This window comes from Microtus oregoni, unplaced genomic scaffold, assembly GCF_018167655.1.
Source record: "Microtus oregoni isolate MIOR12 unplaced genomic scaffold, Mior012 000031F_ref0000149, whole genome shotgun sequence".
Taxonomy (NCBI): Eukaryota; Metazoa; Chordata; class Mammalia; order Rodentia; family Cricetidae; genus Microtus; species Microtus oregoni.
In genome coordinates this window covers 20,791,491-20,818,919 of record NW_024543090.1, presented here as the reverse complement: position 1 = coordinate 20,818,919, position 27,429 = coordinate 20,791,491, and the positions used below count along the sequence as shown (strand labels likewise).

Here is a 27,429-nt window from a genome sequence, read left to right as displayed (position 1 = left end):
TGTTAAAATTAACTTTCTAGTTGCTGTTTAGAGCTGAGTTGCTGTTTTTAAGTCTGTTTCCTGGAACCTGACCTTCCACAACTCATGACCTTGATCTGTTTTTGTTTGCCTTCCCTGAATCCTTGCTAATCACATGGTGATCACATGATGCTTTCTGAGATTTTTCTTTTTTTTGCATTTTCTTATTGCCCCATTGTGTCTCTTCTTGAAACCTACTTGGCAACTACTTCTACTCCTTAAAAGGGACCAAGAAATGGATTCACTGCTACTCTCTTTAAGCCAATTTAGGAGGCAGTCACTGGCCAGCTCTTATGTGTACCCCAATAAAAATGAAGCTTGCTTCAAATTTGGCTTAAACTGTAGTAGTGGTCTTATTCTCGATTTGTTAAACCATGGTAGTAGTCTTATTCTTGATTGGTGGGTTTAGCATTTTCTGGAGGCCCCTGCGAGATTCAGACCACCCACCCAAATTCTAAACCCAGACCTTGGCTCTAGAACTCCAGGCTGACTCAGGAGGCATGTGCCTTGAGACATTCCAAGGTTCCAACTCTGAGGTTGCCTTTGGTTCAGGGCTATCTAAGTGAACTGACATGCTGAGAAATGCAGCAAGCTTCTTCAGAGGCCTCCCGGTGAGTTGTAGTCTGGTTCTGTTTTATGAGATCCTGATTTGGGATGTGGAGGAGGCTCAATATTCTCCCATCCAGAGCAAAAAGCGAGGTATTGCACTGCTCACCTAAGGTCTGGTTTTATGTCGTCTTTGTCTTGTCTTTGTATGCCTTGTCTTTGGCTTCGTTTTTGCTTTTTCTATTCTGTCTTTTGTACCTTCTATGCTAATTGCCTTATCTTAGATTTGGTGACTGAACTGATGGACAGTATGGGTAATAAGACTAGCAAGCGCAACAGCCCTCCAACCTGTGTTCTAAAGAATTTTGATAAACTTAACCTCTGATAGTTAAGGAGGATTATGATTATCCTGTCACCAAGAGTTACCTCCAAACATTCTGTAAAACTGAATGGCCCACATTTGGGGTTGCCTGACCCTTCCAGAGTTCTCTTGATTCTCAGATAGCCTTGGCCGTGGTGAATGTCTCCCTCAGTAAGCCTGGCCACCCATATCAGATTGGATACATCTTGTTTTGAGCTGAAGCAATTTTTAACTCATCTCCCTGGAGGAAGGTCTGTATGGTCCTCAATGGTTAAGGTGACCAAGCTCTGGTGGTTGGCCCTTCCAGAGCCTGAAGTCACAGGCCCCTATGAAATCTGTTCTGTAGGACTCATAGGAGGAGGACCACTTCCCTCTGGAGAACCATCTTTATCCCCCCTTCCTTCCTAGCTGCTCCAGTCCCCCACCACCATGGCCTCACTCTACCCCTATCTGCCCCTACCCCTACCCCACTATCTAGTTCTTCTTTGTCTCCACCTATCTTCTCCCTATAAGGCTGTTCCCTACCTCCCCATTTTTTCCCTCCCCACACCCACCAGGAAGTCCCATATGGCCCTCTCAACTCCTCCTCCAATTTGAGTTCTAGGGTGGTACCTCCTTCAGTCCTCACACCCCTACACCTTTCTCCACCACAGATCTCTACAACTGGAAGAACCAGAAACCTCCTTTCATAGGAAACATTCTGATTTTGTTTTGCCATGCAAAAAATTGCCTTTATCCATCAGGACCCATAGATTGGAAAAAAAGAAGTGAAACAAATAGTCTTTAGCCAGATGGATGGGGGTATTGGGATGAACAAATCTAACTGACCTAATCCCTACATAATAACACAAACCTGGCAATATGGCTAAGATGGCTTTCCTCCTTCATTGGCCTTCTAATACTATTTCTGTTAGTTAACATAATTGGACCCTATGCCCACCCATCAGATAAACAATTTTAGAATCACTGATGCTTGATAATATTATTAAGACATCCCCTATCAAAGACTTGCCAGGGAAACATAAGTCAAAGGGAGAATTAGGAACCTGCCTGACTCCATTTTGAAAGCAGATGTCATTATGCTGTATTGTTAAAAATAAGTTACTTTCTTTCTTTCCTTTTGCCTTTCTTTCTTTTTCTCTTTCTTCCTTTCTTTTTTTTCTTTCTTTTTTTTTGAGAGAGGGTTTCTCTGTGTAGCCTTGGCTGCTTAGCTGTACTGGAACTTACTCTATTAGCCAGACTGGCTTCAAACTTACAGAGATCTGCCTGCCTCTGCCTCTGTGCTGGGATTGAAGGCATGTGTCACCACTGCCCGGCATAAATAAGTTCCTATTTACTGTAAGATCTGAGTTGTTGTTTGACTTTCTTTTCAGGCTTTATTTGGGGTGCCAGCTCCCAATAATGACACAGAGACTTATTATTTAATCATGAAAGGTTGGCCTTAGTTTAGGCTTGTTCCCAACTAGCTCTTATAACTTAAATTAACCTGTTTCTATTAATCTTTGTTCTGCTACGTGGATCTTTACCCTCTTCCAGTCTGTATTTCTGACTCCGGCTGTGTCTAGATGGCTTCTCCATGGCCAAGTCTGGTCAGTTAGTTGCTGACTCTGTCCTGATTCAAGGTTAACTTTATTAACAGTCTCAGAGTGTCATAGTGTGAACAAATATTCTGCCACAAGGAGTTGCTATTTTTAAGTTTGTTTCCTAGAACCTGGCCTCTCCCAATTGTGGTGGTTTGAATGTAATTGGCCCCCATATGCTCATAGGGAGTGGCACCATTAAGAAGTGCGTGTACCACCATGCCCAATTTCACTTTGAACAGTTTAAACAGAGACAGGAAACTGAAAGTATGTCCACATGGAAAGATGAGAGCTTTAGTACTGGAGATTTTCTCTTTTTCTCTCTCTTGTTTTTCCACCATACCTGACTAAATTATTTCTTAAATACACCAATATTATTCTTTTTTAATAGTTGTTCCTCAGGTTCATTTTCCCCACGTGGCAGGATTACGCCTTTGTTAATAAGGGCAGACGAGGACTTGATTGTTTTTGTGACTCTGTGCTGCCACCTTTGGGTGTCCTTTAGAATTCTCCTCTGTGCTATGGGGATAAGCCTAATGGCCAACTGTAAGTAATGGCAGTCTCTCTTTGTTATAGGAATGGAGCCCAGCTGAGTCAGTCTTGCTGGATAGACTTTAGCACCTAAATCTCTGCAACAGGCCTGGTTAGTGCGCTATTTATCTATGGGGTATTTTGGACACAGTTCCCTTAATTAAATTTTATTTTGTGTGAGTTAATATCCCCTAAGCAAATATAAATAACCTATAGTACCAATTCTGTCACTTTGATGATGGCAAACCATGTTACTTATATCCCAAAATGGAACATTGCCACATAGTTCCTTTAAGAATACTTATGCAGAGCCGGGCGGTGGTGGCGCACGCCTTTAATCCCAGCACTCGGGAGGCAGAGGCAGGCGGATCTCTGAGTTCAAGACCAGCCTGGTCTACAAGAGCTAGTTCCAGGACAGGCTCCAAAACCACATAGAAACCCTGTCTCGAAAAACCAAAAAAAAAAAAAAAAAGAATACTTATGCATAGATTTCAACTATCAACTGTCAGTGCTAGTAGATTTTGGTTAACATTTTTTACAGGTTTTATAAACTTCAACCATATCCAACAAAATAAACTTATAAATCTTCAAGTACAGAATGTTCACATAAACCAAGTCTAATTTTTTACTGTTCTGCTTTGCTTTCTTCTCCCTGTCACAAAGTCAGGTGGCTCAGACTGACAGAGGACATTAAGGAAACTTAAATAAGCGTGCCTGGGTCTAGAGAAGGGAGAGCCATAACCCAACTCTAGAGCTAGGTTCCTTAGAAAATAGAACAGCAGAAAACGATTTTAATGTTCACACCAAAAAGACATCTTACCTCCTGCTAACCCAAATCCAGTGACCAGAGAACTCAGAGATAAATTCTGAGCCCCAGTCATAAAAGCAGGTGTGACCGTGTGGTGCCTGGTGGCTGGCAGAAAGAGAAAGTAAAAATATTGTAATAAACTTACAGACACGGACAGACAATGCTTTCCAACAGTGAGCAGAAACAACTTTCATGAGAAACAGACAAAACTTCAGCCAGAACCAGGTGGGCAGGTGACATCTCCCTACATGCCTTAGACAGGAAAATAATGGGTTCACGTTGAACCCCTCCACGTTCCAGACAGGGATCCCACAAACAGAACCTGACTATGACTCACTTGGAGGCCTCTGTGTTTGCTTCCTTCATTTCTCAGCATGTAGTTCACTCCAACAGTCTGTGAAATGAAGGCAGCTCTGGAGCCTGGGAACGTCTGAAGGCATATGCCTCCTGTAGTGGCCTCAGCCTTGGAGTTCTGGAGTCAAGGTTCAGCTTCAGAATCTGTGTGGGTGGTCTGAATCTCACTGGGGCCTCCAGAAAAAGTTACCAATTGAGAATAAGGCCATTACCACAATTTAAAGCCAAATGTGAAGCAAGCTTTAATTAAATAGTGGCCAAGTTGATGGATTCTCTGGACAGCTACATCTTTGGTTTCACAGAAAAATGGCCGACTCAGGGTTTGCAGCAACTTAAGTATTTCTCATTAGGTCCAATTAGGGGCAAGCTTACATCCTGACATATTTCCTGCCTGGGAACCTCCCACCCACATGTGATCAAGCATATTTGATGCAAACTTGTTTAGAGGAGTGAAAACCTGTGACTTGTTTTCTCCCATAAACATAGCCTTCACCATTTCAGGAACTATCTGTTCTTGGGCAAGGGGCTTGCAGATCAGAGGCATTTTTTTTCTTTCATGGATCTCTTAGGCACAGTAATTAAAACTTAAAATGTACCGTTGGCATTCACCCTAGGACTGTTACACAGAGAAATCTTGTCTTGAAAAATGGAGGGAAAAAAAAGCGTCCTTTAGCATAATATACCAATAGAAGTCTTCCAAAAGGGTGTTTAAGAGAATGTAAGGTCTGGGGGGAAATGGACAAGAATCCTTCACTATTTGACCTATATTCCTGACACAAACCTTTTTTCATAATTCAGCATTTGCACTAGGAAGATGGGGATGTTATATGAAAAATGGCTTGGTCTTATGACTTCTTTTACACTTAAAAGACCACCAGGAGTGACTACATTCCTCTGAAGGGTATTGTGAGGCTATGTATTTCATGGCCTTCCTTTAGGATTAAACAATCAAGGTAGTTTAGGTATTTCGTGGCTTCCATCTGCTTTATGGCCTCTCTTACCTGGTCCAAGTTGTCTCCTTGCCCCCCCCCCCCCGCCCCTTATAGACTAGAGTTTTGTATAGCAGTAACTTCTGCAGGGTAAAGGTAAGTTCAGGTCACATTGCTACCCCTACTCAGCCTGGTGAAAAGTTATCTAAATTATTTTGTGAGCAAGTCAAGTAGAGGAACTGGGCATTCAGGCATATATCGAAAGTTATGACTGAAGCTTTCAGCAAGGTGGCATCCCAGACACTACCGGAAGCTAGGTTAAGGTCTCTCCTAGCCCCCTTATAGTCATATAGTATTACTTACATGTATGACTGTATATGCATGCACGTCACAGCACACATGTGGAAGTCAGAAGACAACTTTCAGAAGTCTGTTCTCTTCTTCTATCGCCCATTCTGGGGACTGATCTTAGGTTGTCAGGCTTGCATGCCAAGTGTTTTTTCCTACGGAAACACCTCATTTCTTAAAATTAGGAGATGGGTGTTTATGACAGAATTAGCCATCCCATATTAACTTAATTTGTACCATAGCTCCCGTGGGTACACAGGAGACCATTTAAAATATCTAACCCTTTTTTTTTTCCTTTTTGAGACAGGGTTTCTCTGTTGCAGCCTTGGCTGTCCTGGAACTTGCTCTGTAGATCAGGCTGGCCTCAAACTCCGAGGTTCACTTGCCTCTGCCTTCCTGAGTGGTGGGATAAAGGTGTGTGACACCACACCCAGCAACATTTTTTTGAACTCAGCATCTCACTATATAGCCCTAACTGATCTAAAACTCAGAGAGCCTTTGGCCTCCTGAGTGCTAGAATTAAATGCATGCACCACCACACCTAATTGCATCATTTGCTGTGTAAGAGGGGGTTAGATACCCTGGAGCTGGAGTAACAAGTGGTTTTGAGTTGTCTGATACTGGTTCTGGGAGTTGAATTCCAGTCTGCTTACAAAAGCAGCAAGTGTTCTTGACCACCGAGTCATCTTTGCAGCCCAATAGAGGGCAAATGACATCTAAGAGAATGGTTGGATTTCTTCATTTTTCATCAGAAATTCCTCCTTCTAATTGGGTGGTTTGAATAGCAGAGTTAACCTTGTTTTCCAGTTCTTTTAGATTCTTCAGCTTGATTTTGTTTTTGTTTGTATAGTGTATTGTATGTACATGGATGCTTGAATCACATGGCGTGAACAGACAGATCTATCTTGATCATCCTCCATTTCGTGTGTACGACTTTTTGCATGCATCTATGTGTATTATACATGTCTAGTCCCTCAGAGGTCCAAAATACCCTGGAACTGGAGTTATAGATGACTGTGAGCCACTCTGTGGGTGCTGTGAACCCAACCCAGGTCTTCTTTAAGAGTGCTCTTTTACTTAGATGCGCCATCTCTCCAGCCCATAAACACATTCTTAGAACACCACCCACCTTTTGTAGTTTTCAGTTTATCATCAGGAACACTTTGGCTGTTAAAACTGGTGTTTATCTTTTTTTGGGGGGTGGGGAAAGACTCTCAAGTTCGGCATCTAGACAGCACCAGTAGGTCAGACAGGTAATACTCCAATTTTTATTTTATTTATTCATTTATTCATTCATTCATTTTTTGGTTTTTCAAGACAGGGGTTCTCTGTGTAGCTTTGGGGCCTGTCCTGGAACTCACTCTGTACATCAGGCTGGCCTCAAACTCACAGAGATCTGCCTGCCTCTGTCTCCCGAGTGCTGGGATTAAAGATGTGTCACCGCTGCCTGGCAATACTCCCAATTTTATACAAAGAATCATTCAGAGGCTTTTGATTAACCTCCAATGCTTTATCAAGACTCGGCAATTCAGCAATACCTCACCCCTCCCTTAAGTTTTATGAATAGGTATCTTCTGTACTTTTCAAAGGCCAATCTACAGGCAGCCATTGTAAAGTTTTTCCAGCCTGATAAGACTCTTCGCCAGTGCAATAGTCCAAATCAGACCAAATCAAACTGAATTAGAAAAAGCCCAGGTCTCATACAGTATATGCACTGTGGGTACAGATTCATTTGCCTCTGGTCTAGAACGATTCAGCTGACATACTAGATGAGTCCTTGGACTTCAGCTATTATCATAATGTTCAGGAGTGCCTGAATATTAGCCCAAATGAGGTGCTAGGCAGCTGACATGGAGGCAAACATTTTTCATGTGGGATGAATTATCTTGACATGGGTATTCCTGTTACAATTAAATTGATCAGAAGTAGAAAATTATATATCTACATATATATATATATATATATGTAGATATATCTATCCACACGCACACATTGGCGGCACTGTGACAGCTGGGAGAGACCATTCTTTCCAGTTTTCCTCATCTATTCTCCCTGCAGCTGAGCTCGTGGCGGGGGAGCCACTGGCGGACTGTCAACATTTGCCATTAATTCACATTTGGTTCCAAGCAGGGCAAGATCAGGCTTTTTTACCTCTAGAAACATGATTTTTTTGCATCTGTACTGAGCAGGCTATTTCTTGCAGAACAAGGCTTCTAGGAGGTTTTCTTTCCACTTGTCTTCTGTTTTTCAAAGATGATATATAGGCTCCCTTTCTTTCTTTTTTCTTTTTCAAGCCTCATAATGTCTTTGCAGATGACAGATTTAGCCTATAGGCTCCCTTTCTACTCGCCTTGATTTTTACAGAATCATTCTTGTAATTTTTAAAAATTTCATTTGTGTGTGTGTGTGTGTGTGTGTGCACAGCACAAGCTCGTGCTACAGCATGTATGTGGAGCTCAAAAACCAATAAGGAGGAGTCAGCTGACTCCTTGTACCACGTGAGTTCAGGAGTCGAGCTCAAGTTGTCAAAATTGGCACCAAGTGCTTTTATCCACTTCACTGTCTCGCTGGACCCTCTTACAAAATAACTGTTACTGTTACACTGTATAATTTAATGTCTCGTTCACGGAAAATGTTCTGAATTTAAGGCAAACTGAGGTCAAGAAACATCCCAGCAGTTGGAAGGCAGAGGCAGGAGGTTCTTTATATGTTCAAAGCCAGCCTGCTCTACAGACCTGTCCTGTCTTCCAGGACAGCCAGGGCTACACAGAGAAACCCTGTCTTAAAAAAAGGCAAATTTCTTCCTTTTTCTAGTCTTTCATTTTATAAAGAGTTCAGTTCCAAAGGATGCTCCCTGGGCCGAATTGGAGTCGCTCAATGCACAGTACAAATAGTACTAATTCAGTAATTTATTCTAGCAGAAAACCAAAGGGTGGAGTCCAACAATTCTTTATACGTCTCCAAACCGGGTGTCTATCAAATACAGATGGGAAGAGAGCTGGGCATGGTGGTGCACACTGTAATTTCAGCGCTCGGGAGGCTGAGGCAGCAGACTCTCCCCGAGCCTGATGCCAGCCTGGGCGACAGAGCGAGACTGTCTGAAAACAAACCCAGAGAAAATAACAACGAAACACACACCCTCCCCGCAAAAACTCTGCGGCCGCTCGTGTGGTGGCGACTCACCCCACTAGGGAAATGGAAAGGGCATGGAAGGTTCAAGCGCTTCTGCGCCCAGGGTGGGCCCTGCCGTCAGGAAGGCGACCCGGCGACGTCCCCAAGGCCAACAACGTCTTGGCAACCACAAGGACACGCCCAAGCTGATTTCCAAGTCCGCCCACTACCTGGAGAAAACTTCCCGAGGAACCTCAGGTAGCCCCTCCCGGCGGCTGCCGCAAGAACAAAATTATTCCCAGGATCTTGGGCGGGCTCCATTGACGTTACTTCCGGGAAAAGTAACCTTTCTTCGGCGGTTGCAGGGCCGCTGAGCTCTCGCGACATTTGCTCCCGCGAGATGTGCTTGCTCACTCCAGCGATGACATCCTCCTCCTCCCCGTCGCCTTTCGGCAATCTTCGCCAGTCCCAGCCCCGACCAATCTGCACTCAGATAGTATAGATGAGGGTCTCCCCCAGAACTTCGGTCCGCGAGGGGCGTCAGGCGGCAGCGGCGGGGTTCAAGCTGCACGAGGCCGACCGTAGCGGCACTGTGGGTGGACACGGGCTGGCGACTAGCAGTGAGCGTGGGCGGGGCGGGGGTAAGCCGGCCGAGTAGCTGCTCGATTGTTCTGGCCTGGCTATGGCGCCTCTCCTCCCCCCCGCCATGGCTCCCCGTGTCCCTGCTCCGCTCCTCTCAGTGAGTGAAAGTGGCCGCCGCCGCCGCCGGCCCAGCGCCCGCAGCCGCCTCAGCGCCGCCGCCATCTTGGGGTCCCAGGAGCCGCCGAGGGAGCGAGCTAGGAGCGTTCCCGTCCAACGCAGTCACCGTCCCTCGGCCTCAGAGAGCGAACCGCAGCTCCACAGTCGGCGGGGCGACCCCCCCCTCCGGACCCCGCCCGCACCCCGCCCCCCCTCCGCCGCCGCCGCGGCGGCGGGGCCCCTCGGCCCGAGGTGAGGTTTGAGTAGACGTGGGCGGGTGAACGGAGGGGGTGTAGTGTAGGCCCCTAGGCGCCCCTCTCTGCGGGCGACGACTGGGCCGCGTCTTAAAGGGGCCGTCGCCCCCGGCCCTTGGATTTGTTGGGGTTAGTAGAGAGGATGGGTGTGGACACTCCCCATAGGGTTGGGACCTCAGGGACCTGGGGCCTCGGCTTTTTTCTCGTACCTCTGGAGTCCTGGGGTCATGGGTGACCTCAGCTACTCGAGGAAGCCCGTGGAGCACCCACACGTGGGGAGTGTTAGACCAGGTGCACGTGGGACCCGGTGGGGCGGTGTCGGGCTAACACGTGTGTGGGTTTGGAGGTGGGGAGGGGCAGGGCGGAGGCTTGTTGGGCCGGCCTGTGAACCGGGTGAGGGCTCTACCTGTCAATTTAAACGAATGAGATCTGTGGGCTTGATAGTATGAGTATCAGTTTGTGGGGAGCGAGCCGCGATACGGGTGAATGGTGCAAGTTGCTGGCTCGTGTTAGGTAGGGACAGGCTAACACGTGCACAGACTTAAGAAATGTGTCTGTGACATCCCCTCTTGGCTTTGGAGGCTTTGGCTGTGCGGCTAAGCAAGTGTCATCTTATTTTGACAATTCCTTCTTGAGCTTGCTGATGAAAAGTACTACTTCCGTAATCACGGAGGATGGAAGCCCCCTACAGTTTAGAAGTTGGATAGAACCGAAGAAGGCATTTAACTATTTTAGTGAAGAGCCAACTGTGCTCAGGATTCTTTGATTTATGTTTTTGTGCATGTTAGGAATAGGGGAAGGAATTATAGGTTGAACTCTAAAACGTCGCTGGTGATGAGCCTGGTTTTTTCAGGTAGTAACTCCTTGATTTACGTTCCTAATTTTCGTTGTGGGTTACTGATGCTGGTTCCTCCCGCTTCTCTTCCTTCCTGTCTTGTCTGTCTTTTTTTTTTCTAATGTTTGTTTTTGATCCGTGTGGCTTGGATCTTGAGATCTTCCTGCCTCAGCCTCCACGGGACTGAGGTTGTACAACTTCCATACCCTCCCATAATAATCTTGAGATATGATCGCAGGTTAGGTTAATTAGACACAGTTGAGATATTTGCAGTATATGCAGTGTATGTAACTATCACCGCTCTTTAATCGGGTGCTTCAAAAGAAAGGCCTAGGAGCCTCTTAAGTATCACTCCTTGTTTCCTCTTTCCACAGCACAACAATCTGTTTCTGTCTTAGACTTTTTTTTTTCCTTTTTGAGACAGGGTCTTACTATATAGCTCTGGCTGCCCTGCAACTCACAGGTACCAGTCTGCCTAAGCCTCCTGCGTGCTGGGGTTAGTAAAGGCATGCAACACTATGCCCAGCAGATTTGCCTATTTTATATAAAGGGATGCTAATGTATGTACCCACTTTTTACTAGCTGCTTTCATGTAATATTTTCAAGGTTCATATATGGTATAGCATGTAACTTTTGCTGCTTTTTTATTGCTGTTAATCTTTTTTTATGTGTATATGTGTGTGAGCCTGAGTGTATGTGTATACCCATGTGTGTGCAGGAGCCCATGGAGGTCAATTAGAAGAAAGCATCAGATCCTTTGGAACGGGAGTTACAGGTGGTTGTGAGCCACATGTGGGTGCGGGGAACCAAACCTTGGTCCTGTGCAAGAGCTTTAAGCACCGTAACCTGCAGAGCCCTCTCAACTTTGTGTTCGGGTTGTTTATTTGAGTCGGTCTCACTGTGTAGCCCAGGGTAGTCTTGAACTCAGAATCCTCTTGCCTCTGCCTACTGATAAAGGCTTGGACTATCTGGTTTTGTTTTATGCTGGAAATTTCACAAGCTCCATTTTCCTATAAAACAACAATTTGAGATTGTTAAGTTCGCTTCTCTTGGCACTGGCTTCTGCATCATTGTATTTAACAACCTTAGGCTAGCACCTTCAAAAAGCAGAACTTGAACTTGCTTTGGACCCAGCGCTGTGATGAATCCAGGATGATGTAGTGTGTAGGTACACGGTGTTGGGGCTGCCTCACCCTCCCTCACAGACCCTGTTGTCTCTCACTGTCATCTCAGCTTGTTCACCTTGATCTGCTTCTGTGCTGTGTAGTTGAATCTGTGGTAGTCATGCTGTCCTGAGCACAAGCAGAATTTTTCCCTTGTTACCCTTCCCTAAACAGCTGTTCACCTCCTACTTATATGTTACGGTTATACATACCCTACTACAGTGGCTTAAAGTATATGAAAATGTGAATGGGTTATATTTGGTGTGGGAGAGCACTGGAACCAGCCCCCAGGATACTGAATACTCACTGTGCAATCATGAGTATTTTGGAACTGCATATAGGACCATGCCTTTGCCACATAGCTCAGGAGTGTAGTAGTTTATACCATTGTGTGCAAATAAGCCCGTGTTTACACATGACAGCAGAAATAGCTCAAGGTCTCACTTCCCAGAATGTTTCTTTGTCATTATGTGATACATGTATGTACCTAGTAAAATCTACATATCTTTTAGATTTCGTTTTTCTTTTTTTTTTGTGGAGGGTGAAACGTGGTCTCATACTATTGTAGTACAAGCTAGCCTAGCCTTGTTGTGTGGACTGTGGCAGCCTCAAATTTTTAGCAGTCCCAGGAGTGAGCCACCATGCTTGGCTTCTGTCTATATTCTAAAATAAATTTGTTTTTAAGAGATTGAATTCCATTGTTTTAGTTTACTGTGCTCCTTCTTCTACATCGGTGGTTTTCAGCCTTTGTAATGCTGCCACCCTTTCATGGGTGACCCCAACCGTAAAACTATTTTCATTGCTTCTTCATAACTGCAGTTTCACTATTATGAATCATAATATGAGTATATGTATTTTCCAATGGTCTTTGATGATCCTGAAGGGGTCCCAAATCACAGATCGAGAACTACTGTTCTACATCTTGAAGAATTCAAACCAAGTTTTTTTTTTTGTGTGTGTGTGTGTATAAACTTTGATTTAGTGTGTTTGTGTGCACATGCCACATCACACGTATGGAGTCATGGAACAATTTGCACAACTTGTGAAGGTCATCCTCACTGCCAGTGTGAGTTCCAGAGATCAAACTCGGGTCATCCAGTTTGGAGACAAGTGTCTTCATCCATTTAACCATCTTGCCTGTTCTCAGACTACTTTTTGAACATTTTTTTTTTAAAAAATAGGAAATGGAATATAACTAGAAAGAATTCTGTGACTGGGCTGTACCTCAGTAGTAGAGTGCATGCTTCCAGGGCCTTCGACTTGATCCGATGCACCACCCCCTGCCACAATAGTTGTCATAATAATGACAAAATAACACATGCTTACAATCAATCTATCTATCTATCTATCTATCTATCTATCTGTCTGTCTGAGCCTGAAGCCAAGAAAATAAAAAACTTTTTAAATGATTTATTTATTCTTATTTAATGTGCATTGGTGTTTTGCCTGCATGTATATCTGTGTGAAGGTGTCAGATCCCCTGGAACTAGAGTTACAAACAGTTGTGGGCTGCCGTGTGGGTGCTGGGAATTGAATCTGGGTCCTCTGGAAGAGCAGTCAGTCCTCTTAACTGCTGAACAATCTCTCCAGCCCTGAGAATTAGAAGTTTTAAGCTTGAAGTCAGCCTGGGCTACATAGGGAGTTCAGTAAGCACTTATACCCACTGAGCCATCTTTTATCCTGAAGAAAAGTGTCGTCGTCCCCCCCCCCCCCCCCCCCCCCCGCACACACACACACAAGGTTTCTCTGTAGCTTTGGTGCCTGTCCTGGAACTAGTTCTTGTATGTCAGGCCTTCTACTCACAGAGATCCACCTGCCTCCGCCTCTTGAGTGCTGGGATCAAAGGTGTGCGCCACCACTGCCCAGCTCCGAAGGCAAGTCTTAAAGTTGGCTAGTAAGTCTCAGGATTTTGCTACTAGAATTCAGATGAGAAGAACTTAGGCATTACTATTCAAAACCTGTTAACCAGTTAGTGCTGGGAATGTGTGTAGTTTGGAAGGGTGCACAAAACCCTGGGTTTGATCCTCAGCAATCACTGTTCTGGGCATGGTACTACTTGCTGTAAGGCAGCCAGATTGAGTTATTTCCAACCCTGTCTCTAAAATTAAGTAAATGAACTGGGTGTGGTGGCACATCCCTATCATCCAAGCACTTGGGAGGCAGAGGCAGGTAGATGATGTCTGAGTTTGAGACCAACTTAGTCTGCAGAGCCAGTCCCAGTATAGCCGGGGCTACACAGAGAAACCCTGTCTCAAAAAAAAAAAAAAAAGAGAGAGAGAGAGAGAGAGAAGTAAATGAATGACTATATGAGCTAGTTAACATGATCAATGCTTTATCTCAATCTTTAGACTTGGTTGGTTTTTAATCTCTGTTTTACAGATGCCAAAATAAAACTCAGTAAAATCAGTTAGCCAGTAAGTGGCAATGTTCTCTTTCATTCCCAGAAATATTTAAAGAGCATTTTTGTTTGTTTGAAGTCAATTCACTTGTAGGCCAGGCTGGCCCTGGAGACTAACCTTGAATTTTTGGTCCTCCTGCCACCACCTCTGAAGAGATAGGATTACCGACATGTGCCACCACCCTCAAAACAAACAAAAAAAGCAGTAAGAACTCACTGAAAACTTTTGGTTTCTTTATAAATACATTTCCATAAACTGGCTGTGGTGGCACACAGCTATAATCCCAGCTCTTGGCAGGTGGAGCGGGAGGAACAGGAATTGAAGGTCATCCTCTACTGAGAACTTGATAGTGTAGTATAGCTAGGGCCTGGTGTTGTATCTAGGTGGTAGAGTGCTTATCTAGCATCCATAAAGTTCTGGATTCAATCCACAGCAACGTATAAACTGGGTGTGGTGGTACACACCTGTAATCTCTTCACTAGGGAGGCAGCAGGTGAACTAAAAGTTCAAGGTCATGGTGAGTTCAGGGCCAGCATGCCCCAAAATAAAAGTTTTTTCACTGGAAGACTTGGGTTTGACAGCTGGGTATAGCAATAAGTGCTTGTAATTCCAGCTCCTGGTAAGCTGAAGTGGGTGGGTGGGTGGGTGGGTGAGGGGGTTGCGTAGAGTTGGAGGCTGACTTGGACTACAAAATGAATTCAAGGAACTAACTGGGGACCTCGGCTTGGGCACCTGGGAGCCCCTCTAGGGTCAGATCTCTTGCCAACCCTAAAGTGGCTCCCTTAACTAAGAATTGTGGTTCCGTGCTCCCCTGTCCAACCTTCCTTTATCCCAATCCTCCTGTTTCCCCAAGGCCCCCCCTCCTTCCCTTCTAACTTTTCTCTCCCCATCCCCTTACCCCCATCCCACCCCACCCCCAAGATCCCAATTTTCTCCCCAGCAATTTTGTCTACTTCCCTTAGCCAAGAGGATAACTATATGTTTTTCCTTGGGTTCACCTTCTTACTTAGCTTCTTTAGATTCACCTATTGTAGACTCCCTTATTTATGGCTAGAAACCAATTATGAGTGAATACATCCCATGTTCATCTTTTGGATGTTCACCTTCCTAGATATGGACGGAGGGGGGAGGACCTAGGACTTACCACAGGGCAGAAAACCCTGACGGCTCTTTGGACTGGAGAGGGAGGGGGAAAGGAGTGGGGGGGAGGGGGAGAAGAGTGGGAGGAGGGGGAGGGAAATGGGAGGCTGGGAGGAGGTGGAAACTTGTTTTTTTTTTTTCTCCTTTTCTCAATAAAAAAAAATGTAAAAAAAAAAATGAATTCAAGGCCAGCCAGGGTTGCACACTGAAACCTTGTAGAGGTCTCTGGTTCAGATCCCTGTACCCACACGACAGCTCACAGCTGTCTCAGAACTCTAGTTCCAGGGGATCTGACAGCCTCTTCTGGCCTCCACGGCCACCAGTCAGGCATGTGATGCACAGACACATATGCAGGCACCAACATACATGTAAATATAAATCTTAACACAGCAATATTAATTTCAGTACTTGGGAGGTAGTAGGAGGCTCTTCTGTTCCAGGCCATCATTTTTACGGCCAGTTGCGTATTTTTATTTTGATAGCTTGGCTTGGGTTCAGAGTGTGGAGATCTTTTAAATGACGGTATCAAGAGTCATCTTGATTAAATTCATTGTGCAAGTTTTACACAAAATTCATCCTGAAAGGGCTTCTGTGGCAGCAGTGGATGTGTGCCTTACTGGTTAAAAGGCAGCTGAATGAGAACTCTGGGATAGATTGATGTTTTATCACTGTAAAAATTGAAAGAAATTTCTACGCTTCGAAAACAAACAAACAAACAAACAAGCAAACCCCACAAAATAAAGCCGAAACTCAATAACAACAAAACCTGCTGGATAAGATGATGATCCTTATTCCAGGACTGGGGAGGCAGAGGCAGCCTGGTCTATATAGCAAGTTTGGGGCCAGGCAGGATAAGTAAGAAACATTGTCTCAAAAACAAAACAAAACAAAAAACAAACATAGGAACAAAACCAACCAAGCAAAATGAAATAGAGAAAGACTTCAGTATGTTCTCATTTACTGAGCAAGTTATTTAACGACTTTGTATATGTGTGACCAAGCCTCATGTTGTAGCCTGTGCGTATTTGCAATCTGAGCATTGCACATTTCCCTCATGAATGCTGCTTGGGATTATAAACTGAGATTGCAAATGTATATCACCAAAGGCCAGCCATTATGAACATTTGAGCTTCTAATCTGTAAAATGGGAATTAAATTTCTACTTCTGAAACAAATCATGTGTTCAGTGCTGAGCACATGAGTGAACATTAGTTATTTTGTCTTCATGTAGAAAATAAAGTACGCCAATGGCTGTACTGGTCAGTTGTGCTCTAGAAGAGAGCTATTGCTTATGTAGGAAGAGGGAACAACTGATACAGCATGGGATTTTCTGAGATATTTAGATCTAGAATGCCTCCCCCTTTCCTCAACAGGGTTTCGCTGTATAACAGCCTTGACTGTTCTGGAATTATCTCTGTAGACCAGGCTAGTCTCAGAATCAGAGAACCTCTGCTTCTGCCTTCCCTCCTGAGAGTGCTGGAATTAAAGCTATCTGCCATTACTACCTGGTGAGATAGGGTTTCTTTGTGTAACATTGGCTGCCCTGGAACTAGCTCCATAGACCAAGTTGGCTTTGAACTCGTAGACATCCACCTGCCTCTTCCTCCTAGTGCTGGGATTGAAGTCCTGTGCCACCACTGCCCGCTTTATTATTTTATTTCTTTCCCAGATAATATTATTTCCTTTAAAAGAACAAGTGAATTACCTCCAGTTTTGCATGTGATAGCTCTTCTGCTCAGTAGTTACTGAGTAGAATAAGAATAAAATGTAGATAAATCTTGGAAGTCTATGTGTGGAAACAGAAAATAGATAATAAACATCTGTAGGATTAAAATAAAAGTATAAGCACAGTGATCAGTTTATCCCTAAGAATGTACAGATAGGTTGCCAAAAAGGCCAATAAAAGTAATTTCCTGCCGGGCAGTGGTGGCACATGCTTTTAATCCCACCACTGGGGAGGCAGGTGGATCTCTGTGAGTTTGAGGCTAACCTGGTCTACAAAGTGGGTTCCAGGACAGCCAGGACCTGTTACATGAGAAACCCTGTCTGGGAGAAGAAAAGGAATTCCCAAGAAGAGTATGAAAAGAGAAGTAGAGCCCCATGAGATGGCTCAGGAGGTCAAAGTGCTCGCAGTGCAAGTCTGTCAGCTTGAGTTCTAGCTCTAGTCTGCAGTAGAAGGAGAGAACCTACTCCCAAAAGTTGTACTTTCACAACTACGTGTAGATGTGTGCACACACAATAAATAAAATTTAAGGCACACACCTTTAATCCCAGCTCTTGGGAGGCAGAGGCCAATGGAGCTTTGTGAGTTTGAGGCCCGCTTGGTCTACAGAGCATTTCAGGACATGAGTTCAGGTGGAAGGAGAGAACCTGCTTTGAAAGTTGCCCCTTGGCCTTCATACTCTTGCCGTGAGCACAGAAGCATGTACACACACATGAAATAGATTCCATAAAATTTAAGAAGCTGATAGTCCTTTAAATTTGCTAGAGGAGAAAGTCGTTTAGGCTTAAAAATAGGCCTGATACAGTCTTAGGGATTATAAAGCCAGAGATTTGTTTTGGTTTGGTTTTTTGAGACAGGGTTTTTCTAGCTTTGGAGCTTGTCCTGGAACTTCGCTCTGTAGACCAGGCTGGCCTCTAACTCACAGAGATCCACCTGCCCCTGCCTCCCGAGTGCTGGGATTAAAGGTGTGTGCCATCACCGCCCGGCTAAAGCCAGAGATTTATGATCCAATCCTATTTCATATCTGGTCAATTAACTATTTATTGATATTTTGTATCTAATGGTTTGTAAAACTGTATTCCATTCACTCAGTATTTACTGTCTGCCTATGAGTATCTTCTGCTTTTCTCAGCAGCAGTTTGTTGAGCACTGCTATACTCAAGGAACACTAATAGTCTGTTGCTAATGTAAGTTAGTCAGTATAGTTGTATACCTATGCCTCCAGAATGCTGAGGTGACAAGCATGAGCCACTGTGACCAGTGAATGAATGTGTGCAAATAAAGTAAAAAATCAATTTAGGCCATCAAAGGCCCCCATAAAGGACTGCAGACTGATGAGACTCTAGCTGTATAATAAATATATGAAATTGTCTTACTGACAGGAGAGGAGCGGGCTGGAAAGCTGACTCAGTGGGGAAAGTACTTGCTGTGCAGTCATGAGGACCTAAGCTTGGGTCTCCAGCACTTATGAAAATGTAAGCCAAAAAAGGCATACACACTTGGGAGGCAGAGGCAGGAAGATCTCTGGGAGTTCAAGGCCAGCCTGGTCTACAGAGCTAGCTCCAGGACAGCCAAGGCTACACAAAGAAGCCATGTCTTGAAAAGCAAAAAGTTGTGCTCTTGAGTGCAGGTGCTGGAGGTGTAGGCAGTTTGATTCTAGAGGCTTGCTGACCTACCAGGCTACTAAATTGGCAAGTTTCAGGTTCAGTGAAAACTTTGTCTATAAAATAGATGGAAGGGCCATTGAAGTGGCTCATTGCATAGAAGCTCTTGGCAATCCAACTTTGATCCATAAACCCATAAAAAAACTGATCTCCACATACCCATGTTACACGCATGCCCAAACTCACACATACGAAAGATAAAAGATGGAGAGTGATAGAGGAAGGCACTCTGGCCTCTGCATTCAGCACACACATTTTCTTAAAGGAGGGGAGAAATGTGCTCATCTAAATAACCTTAAAAAGGAATGAAATACGAAACAACTAAGTGTATATAAACCTATACTCAAACATTTTACTACATTTTGGTTTATTTTTGGTTTGTTCACATGTGTGCCACAGCGTATTGTGGGCGTCAGAGGACAACTCTAAGCATTGGTTCTCCATGTCAATATCTGGATCCTTGCGATTGAACTAAAGCTGTCAGGCGTGGCAGCAGGTGCCTTTACCCATTGACCCATCTCGCAGGTTGTTCTGGGTCACTCATAATTGATAAAGTCATATTCCATATGACTACAGGTTAACAGTTCTGATACTGATGTACATGCATACTACAGTTGGACAGTTAACTAAATGGGTGATTGGAGACAGGTGTCTTATTGTTGAATGGGAATCTTTTCCCTTATCTCCCCACCCTAAGATAGGGTTTCCCTGTGTAGCCCTGGATGGGCTAGAAATTAGTCTGTAAACGAGGCTGGCCTTGAACTCTGGGATTCACCTGCCTCTGCCTTCCGGGTGCCGTGATTAAAGGTGTGTGCCCCCATGCCCAGCTTTGAATAGGAATTTGTAGGTAAGCAAGGAAAGGAGGATTTGAGTATGAACCCAAATTTAGCTTAATATATAAATACAGATTATTTTACTTAGAAACATTAATAAGATACATAGTCTTTCTTGCCAGGCGGTGGTGGAGCTTGACTTTAATCCAGCACTCAGGAGGCAGAGGCAGGCGGATCTCTGAGTTTGAGATCAGCCTGGTTTTACAGAGTGAGTTCCAGGACAGCCAAGGCTGGTACACAGGGAAGCCCTGTCTCACAAAAAAACCAACCCCCCCCCCCAAAAAAAAACCAACAACAACAACAACAAAAAAGACAAAACCCAACCCCACAAACCATAATCTTGTTTTAATATATATATAAAAGAATGTTTTGTTTATATATGATGCACACGGTCTCTCACATCCATACTATTAGTTGAGAAAGTTACAGAAGACATTCATGTAGCACACCTAGTGTGTAGATCTTCTTTGTTTCCTGATTTTTTTTGTGTGTCTTTTTTATTTTTCAAGACAGCATTTCTCTGTGTAACAGCCCTAGCTCTCCTGGAACTAGCTCTGTAGACCAGGCTGGGCTCGAACTCACAGAGATCTTCCTGCCTCTGTCCTCCCGGTGCTGGGATTAAAGGCGTGCGCCACCACTGCCTGCCTGTTTTTGTTTTTTAAAGACAGGGTTTCTCTGTATAGCTCTGGCTGCCCTGGAACTCACTCTGTAGACCAGGCTGGTCTTGAACTCAGAGATCCACCTGCCTCTGCCTCCTGAGTGCTGATATTAAAGTTGTGTGCCACCACTACCCAGCTATTGCCTAGATCTTTTATCTTCAGTAGAAAGAAAAAGGTTTGTGTGGTGTTTTGAATGAGACTGGTCCCCATAGCTTCATTTTCATATTTGAATATTTAGTTCCCAATTGGTAGACTATTTAGGGAGGATTAGAAGGTGTGACCTTGTTTCAGGATGTGTATTACTGGTTGGGGCTTTAAGATTTCAAAAGCTCACTCTAGACCCAGTCTTAATCTCCTTCTGCTCCTGCCTATGGGTCAGATTATAGGTTCTCAGCTACTGCTCTAGCAGTATGCTTCCTTTCCTCTATGCTCCCTGCTATGATGATCATGGACTAACCTGAAATTGTAAACGCCCAATTAAATGCTTGCTTTTATTAGTTGCTTTGGTCATTGTGTCTCCTTGTAGCAATAGAACAGCAACTAAGACTGCTTGGAGAAATGACTAGTTATAGAGTTGACACAAGAAATGTATATAATAAAAGATAAGAGACCCATAGATAAGAAGGGGTAATAGCTATCAACAGTAAGTTGTTCCAGCTTTGGCTATTTTGAACTCTTTCCATTGGTTACTGTGCTCCTTTGATATAAATTTGGACTTGTTGCTGCTGCCCTTTTTAGCTTGTTTTGTTTTTTTCAACAGTGACATTCTTTAATTTTTTTTAAATTAACATTTATTTGTGTGTGGAGTGCATAAGTGAAGACAAAAGAAAACTGTGGAAGTTGGTTCTTGTCTGCTAAGGATCGAACTCAAACCTCTGGCTTGTGGCAAACTTTTTTTAATCAGCTGAGCCATCTGGCAAGTACTGGGTTTTAGTTTTTTTGTTTTTGTTTGTTTTTTTTTTTTGAGGCAGGTTTCCATATACCTTAGCCTGGCCTTTAACTCACTGTGTTGCTGAGTATAGCCTTGCACTTTTCTTTTTATTTTATTTTATGTACATTGATGCTTTGCCTGCATGTAAGTCTATGTGAAGGTGTCATCCCTTGGAATGGGAATTATAGACAGTTGTGAGCTGCCATGTGGGTGCTGAGAATTGAACCCTGCTCCTTTAGAAGAGCAGCCAGTGCTCATACCTGCTGAGCCGTCTCTCCAGATCCATCCTTTAGAAGAGCAGCCAGTGCTCATACCTGCTGAGCCTTCGCCACCCTTGCACTTCTTTTTTTTTTTTCTTCGAGACAGGGTTTCTCTCTGGTTTTGGAGCCTGTCCTGGGACTAGCTCTTATAGACCAGGCTGGCCTCGAACTCACAGAGATCCGCCTGCCTCTGCCTCCCGAGTGCTGGGATTAAAGGCGTGTGCCACCACCGCCCGGCTCACCCTTGCACTTCTGAGTCTCCTTTTTCTACTTTTCAGGTTCTGGGACTACAGGCATATGGTACTGTTCTTAGTTTTATGCAGTGCTGGGGACTGAGTAGAATTTGTATGTGCAAGGCAAACATGTACCTCCTGAGTATCTCAACTGAGATGCTGGTGGTTTTAATGCTATTCCTTTCAGGCATGCCTGATGCTCAAGGTTCATTTTGAAGATTCATCCAAATTAAAAAGTACTTGGAAAAGTTATGTCCCGTGTAGATATTTTTCTTGTTATATACTTCTTAAACAATGCAGTGTGCAAATATTTGTGTAGCATTTGTAGTATGTTATGTTAGATAAGTAACTGAGAGATTCACAGTAAACAGGATATATGAGGATCATAAACAGATTATGTGCCATTTTAATGTGAGTTCATCCATAGCTATGGTTTTTGCAGGGCTTCTAAAATCAATATCCTGTGTACCATTAGGACTGACTATATTTCATTTTGAGAAATAGCATGCAGGTTTCATTAAGGAAGAAAAAGGATTAAGGAAATATAATCACAGTATACTTATGGGGTGGCAGTATATTCTTTTCTTTGCCACTTTAGCAATTTTTGGAAGGGATGATCTTTTTTAGCCAAGACTTCCTTCAGTTCACTTTTAAAATGCAGGTATTATTTTTTAATCTCAGTAACATTATGCTCTGAATAAACTTACCTTGTTAAATTGCTAGACTGTTTCCATGTTATAGTGTCCCCTCAGGCTGAGCAAAGTGTTTCTGGCCCTCATGGTTGAGTGCTCTACCTACTTTTTTTTACTAGGGCAAGCTAGTTTTTATCCTTGTGCTTGCTCCTTAGTTTGGTGTGTGGTACGTAATTATCTCTTCCTAATCAAGTGCTTTGTGACTTTATTTACCAGGATAAGGTAGCCAAATAATTTACAGTTCAAACCTGAATGCTTTGGAAAATGAAGAGAGAAGACATAAATTAGTGAGAGATAGGTGAGCCTAATGGTGGGACGTGTTGTTTTTGCTGTTTTGTAGCAGGGGCTAGAAGTAAAGAACTGGGGCTTTAGAGTCACTGATGAGATCCAAATTCTGTTTAACTTAGCTATTTAAACTAAAGTGAAAGTAACTTTCTTTAGTTTTGTTTTTAGAGACAGGTTTCTCTGTAGACTTCGCTGTCCTGGGACTTGATCTGTAGACCAGGCTGGCCTTGAACTCACAGAGCTCTGTCTGCCTCTGCCTCTACCTCTGTATGCCACACTGTCTGGCTGAGAGTAACATTTTTTGTTGTTGTTGGAATGTTTGAGTGTTAGGTTTCCTGTAGCCTCCACTATGACATTGAACTAGCAATATACCCGAGTTTGACCTTGAATTTTTGACCCTTCCTGTACCTCCCTTCATGTGCTTTGCTGGGATTATAGGTATGCACTACTGTGAAATGACAGAATTTGTATTATTATACAGATTTAATGAGCTAGTTTGTTTTTTTTAAATATTTATTTATTATGTATACAATATTCTGTCTGTATGCCTGAAGGCCAGATGAGGGCGCCAGACGTCCTTACAGATGGTTGTGAGCCACCATGTGGTTGCTGGGAATTGAACTCAGGACCTTGGGAAGAGCAGGCAACGCTCTCAACCACTGAGCCATCTCTCCAGCCCCTAATGAGCTAGTTTGTTTTGTTTATTTTAAATTAAGCTGTGTGTGTGTGTGTGTGTGTGTGTGTATGTATGTGTATGTGTATGTATGTGCACATGTATATACACCACATGTGCCATAAGGCGCTTGTGGAGTTACTTACAGACAGTTGTAACTGGTGCTGGAAATTGAACCCAGGTCCTCTGTAAGAGCAGCCAGTGCTCTTAAGTGCTGAGCTGTCTCCAGCCCATTTTATTTTTCAAGTTTTTGATACTGGGTTCTAACCTAGGGCCTCTCACAGGCCGAGAAAGGTCTGTAACTCTGAACTAGCAATGGACCTACTATATAAAAATTCACACAGAAGTAGACTTTTCTAAGTATGTATGTGTGCAATGCACATAAGTAGACTTAACATGGACATGGACTATTATGAGAAGCTGAAGTATAGTCATAGTATAACCAGGATTATATAGAGCCTCAGAACAGTCCTGTCAATGGTAAATTGCTCTGTCATTGTATTAATAGTTTTTCCATCCTTAGAAATGGCCATGTAAGTCAATATAAACACTGAAGAGCTCTTCACATCAAATCAATGGATTTGATGGGATTTTTAGAAGGTATTCCTCCTTGGAGTCTTTCCACTTCTGGGAAGTTTATACTTTTCTTTAATCTGTGACCCCCTGCTTAAAAAGAAAAATGGCTGGGCATTGATTCCTGCTCTAAAGAGGTAGAGGCAGGTGGATCTACTTGAGTTGGAGGAGAGATTTTGTAGAAAACTCTAATAGTATATATACTCCTCTGGCAGTTAGGATACCTCATACATATGAGTGACTATTAGTATAAAAAGAAGGTGATGTAGAAAACATATACTGTGCTCTGCAAGGTCCTCACAAGTCAGCTCCCCATTTGGATACTTGGAATTCATTCTTGTAATTATTAATGGAGGGGAAACAGGGAGTGTACATCTAAGGATTGTTTGAGAAAGTGTTTATAAATTGTATTGCAGTTGATGATAGTGTTTCTACACTTCACCTTTGCACTAGAAGGCAGTGTCTAATAAACTTTCTATAATTTGTTGTGGTCTCCGGGTCTTGTGTTCAAGAGAGCTTGATTTCTGTTTATGGAAGGCAAGGGCAAGGAAGCAGAAGGAGAAGAGGAATAGTCTTTCAATTTTTTTTCTTTTTATTTTTTTTACATATCTTCCTTCATTCTGCAGCTGTGCAGTCGGAGGTCCTCGTGCATGAAGACAGATTTGTTCTATGGCCTCGGAGTTGGGTGCCGGGGACGATGGCAGCTGCACTGAGCTGGCAAAGCCCCTCTATCTTCAGTATCTGGAGAGGGCCTTGCGGTTGGACCATTTTCTGCGACAAACATCGGCCATCTTCAACAGGAATATCTCTAGGTTTGCTATTTTATCTTAGTGCTTTATTACATTTCTGATTACTGTCTCTTAACATTTAAGGTTAAACTATGTATGATTTTTATTTTTAGTATTTTCTTTCTCTTTCAAATAAAACGGTCAACTTTTTCAAGACTATTTGTTTAAGTGTTCATTTATAATAACCTTAATTTAATCAGTTAGTCTTCCTTCAGTCTGTCCGTCCATCCATCCTTTCAGATCCCAGGGGGACCTAGAACTCACAGATCTCTCTGCCTCTACTGCTGGAGCATTAGCTTTAAAGGTGTGTGTACCAGCTTTCCTGACCACTTAGCTCTCTCACACACATAACATACACATATACCCGAGTGTGTGTGTGTGTGTATATCTGAGATAGGGTCTCACCTAGCCCATACTGGTCTCAAATGACCTTGAACTCCTGATCCTCCTGACTCCACCAGGTTCTATGTTTATAGGCCTGTGCTACCACACTTGGCTCAAAATATGTTTTGTTGGATAATCTTTAATTAGAGACTTATTATTCTCCAATTTTTAGTGATGACAGTGAAGATGGATTGGATGACAGTAATCCCTTATTGCCTGAGTCTGGGGATCCCTTAATACAAGTGAAAGAAGAACCTCCAAATTCATTGCTTGGTGAAACTTCTGGGGCAAGCAATTCTGGATTATTGAACCCATACTCACTGAATGGAGTTCTGCAGTCAGGTCAGTGTGGAGTGGGATTCCTCTGGACCTTGAGTTCTTTTGGGGGCAGTCATCCTTTCATTTTTTTTTTTTTATTCTTTATGTTTCTTTATCCAGAATCAAAATCTGACAAGGGGAATTTATATAACTTCTCTAAGTTGAAGAAAAGCAGAAAGTGGCTAAAGGTAAGAGATAAGACAGAATATTTCCAGTCCAAATAACCTACTAAGATTACAACTGTAAGGGAAGTCACCGGTCCATTTGGGAATTTTAAATAATTCTATTTAAAAGGTTTTTTAATTAGCATATGCAAACATTTACGTTAAAAAAAAATCTCTAATTGATCTGCTATTTCTTACTTTTGCTATGAGCTCAAAATGATGTAAATCCTTAAATATCACCACCATGTCCTTTAGCAGATGTTTTCAGAGACAGTTTTTTTTTTTTTTTTTTTTTGGTTTTTCGAGACAGGGTTTCTCTGTGGTTTTGGAGCCTGTCCTGGAACTAGCTCTTGTAGACCAGGCTGGTCTCGAACTCACAAAGATCCTCCTGCCTCTGCCTCCCGAGTGCTGGGATTAAAGGCGTGCGCCACCACGGCCCGGCCAGAGACAGTTTTTTTTTTATATTGGAATTTGTTTTGTGAAGAGAACTTGGTGAAAAAATTTTAGTAGACTTTTATTAAATATGAAACACTGAGGAAAGAAAAGAAACTGATGAGAAAACTACTCCCTTCGTTGACTCACCTTGTAATTAGGAATGTCAGTTTACTTTTTGTGAATTTTTGAGTAGTTCATCATAATGTCCTGAGTGCATCCATGTACCAAGTACATATGACGAGTCTCTTGCTCTGTGACATTTACATTCTATGTGAGGAAGGTAGTAAGTAAGAATGCAAACAAGTAAATAACTATAAATTCTTTAAAAGATAGCATTTCAGCAGAATTCTGACTAATCAGAGTGAGCCATGAGAATGTCTAAGGTAAGAGCCATTGATCATATGAGACATACACAAGAATCTTTCACAAAGAAGCATTTGGTGTTTCTGAGGAAAGAGGCTAGTGTGGCTGGTGCACAGTGAATGGGATAGTGGAAGTGAGATTAGAACCTGCTGTGTGTGGACTGCATTCCGTTGTTAGTGATGCTGCACTTACTCAGGTCACAGTCATAAGTAGTTAGAATGGCATAGTATTTATACCACTACTGGGAATGGCCAGAGTGAACAGAGGGCAATAATTCTATTTAAGTAAAAAAAAAAAAAACCTAATTGATCTACGATTCCTTACTTTTGCTATGAGCTCAAAATGATGTAAATCCTTTAATATCACCACCATGTCCTTTAAAACTCAGGTGTATAAAGTCTGACCTACTTTCTATCAGAAAGATTTTAGGAAGTTAGAAATACAGAAACCTTCATACTTAACTATTACATTTTAAAGAACTGAGATATGACTCTGGAGTAATGGTTCAGAATGCTTGTTGCTCTTGCTGAGGACCTGGGTTCTGTCCCAGCATATATATATTGTTTCACTACCATCTATAACTCAAGTTGCCGGGAATCTGATCCCTTCTGACCTCTGCAGGCACCAAGTATGCATAGAGTTCGTATAAGTGCATGCAGACAAAACACATACACATAAATAAATACATAAAATAGATAAAAATTGAGGTATAAGTCACTGACCATAAAATCTAAGCTTTTAAACTATGAGACTTAGTAACTTTTAATATGTTCACAGACTTCTTGGCAATTACCGTTGTCTAGTTTCAGAACATTTCATCATTATGTGAAGACACTCTTTGCTCATTAGCAGCTATTCCCATCCTCAGTCCCTGCTGGCTGCTAATCTTTTTCTTTCTCTGTTGATTTGCCCATTCTGGGCTTTTGTAGCTAGCGTTTCTTACTTTGTGTAAGAAAACTTTGAAGGTTTATTATGTGGTGGTACATATAGTAATATGGTATGTTTTATTTATTACTTTGTTTCTTCTTATGCCTCATCATCTGAATGTACCACATTTTGTTTATCCATTCATGAACTACTGGATATTTGAGTTGTTTCTCCCCTCCTATCACACCTTGTTTTGTCCTTGTTGCCTTAAGTGCTATATTCCTTTTCTTTATTTCTATACCCTAAATTCTTTTGTTTGCCTTGGTATATGCAACATTTACATGATTTGTTTTGTTTTCCTTTTTTGTCAGATTGATAAAAGAGTAGTGTAAGAATTCGAAATGACTATACTCTGACTGTTTTGGCCATTGTTCTAGCTTCTGGGAAAAATGATTGGATTGTTTAAGAA

The 27,429-nt window shown here is 42.9% G+C and overlaps 1 protein-coding gene across 1 annotated transcript in view; it reads left to right on the top strand.

The window, feature by feature from the left end:
* Nucleotides 1-9,333: 9,333 nt before the first annotated feature.
* Ino80 (INO80 complex ATPase subunit) overlaps nt 9,334-27,429 on the top strand; it is a 108,032-nt gene continuing 89,936 nt past the window's right edge. Inside the window, exons 1-4 of the mRNA XM_041678863.1 lie at nt 9,334-9,576; nt 24,268-24,453; nt 24,986-25,155; nt 25,252-25,319. Of these exons, the coding sequence (XP_041534797.1) occupies nt 24,311-24,453; nt 24,986-25,155; nt 25,252-25,319 (381 nt within the window). The 5' untranslated portion in view covers nt 9,334-9,576; nt 24,268-24,310. The remainder of the gene's footprint in view (nt 9,577-24,267; nt 24,454-24,985; nt 25,156-25,251; nt 25,320-27,429) is intronic.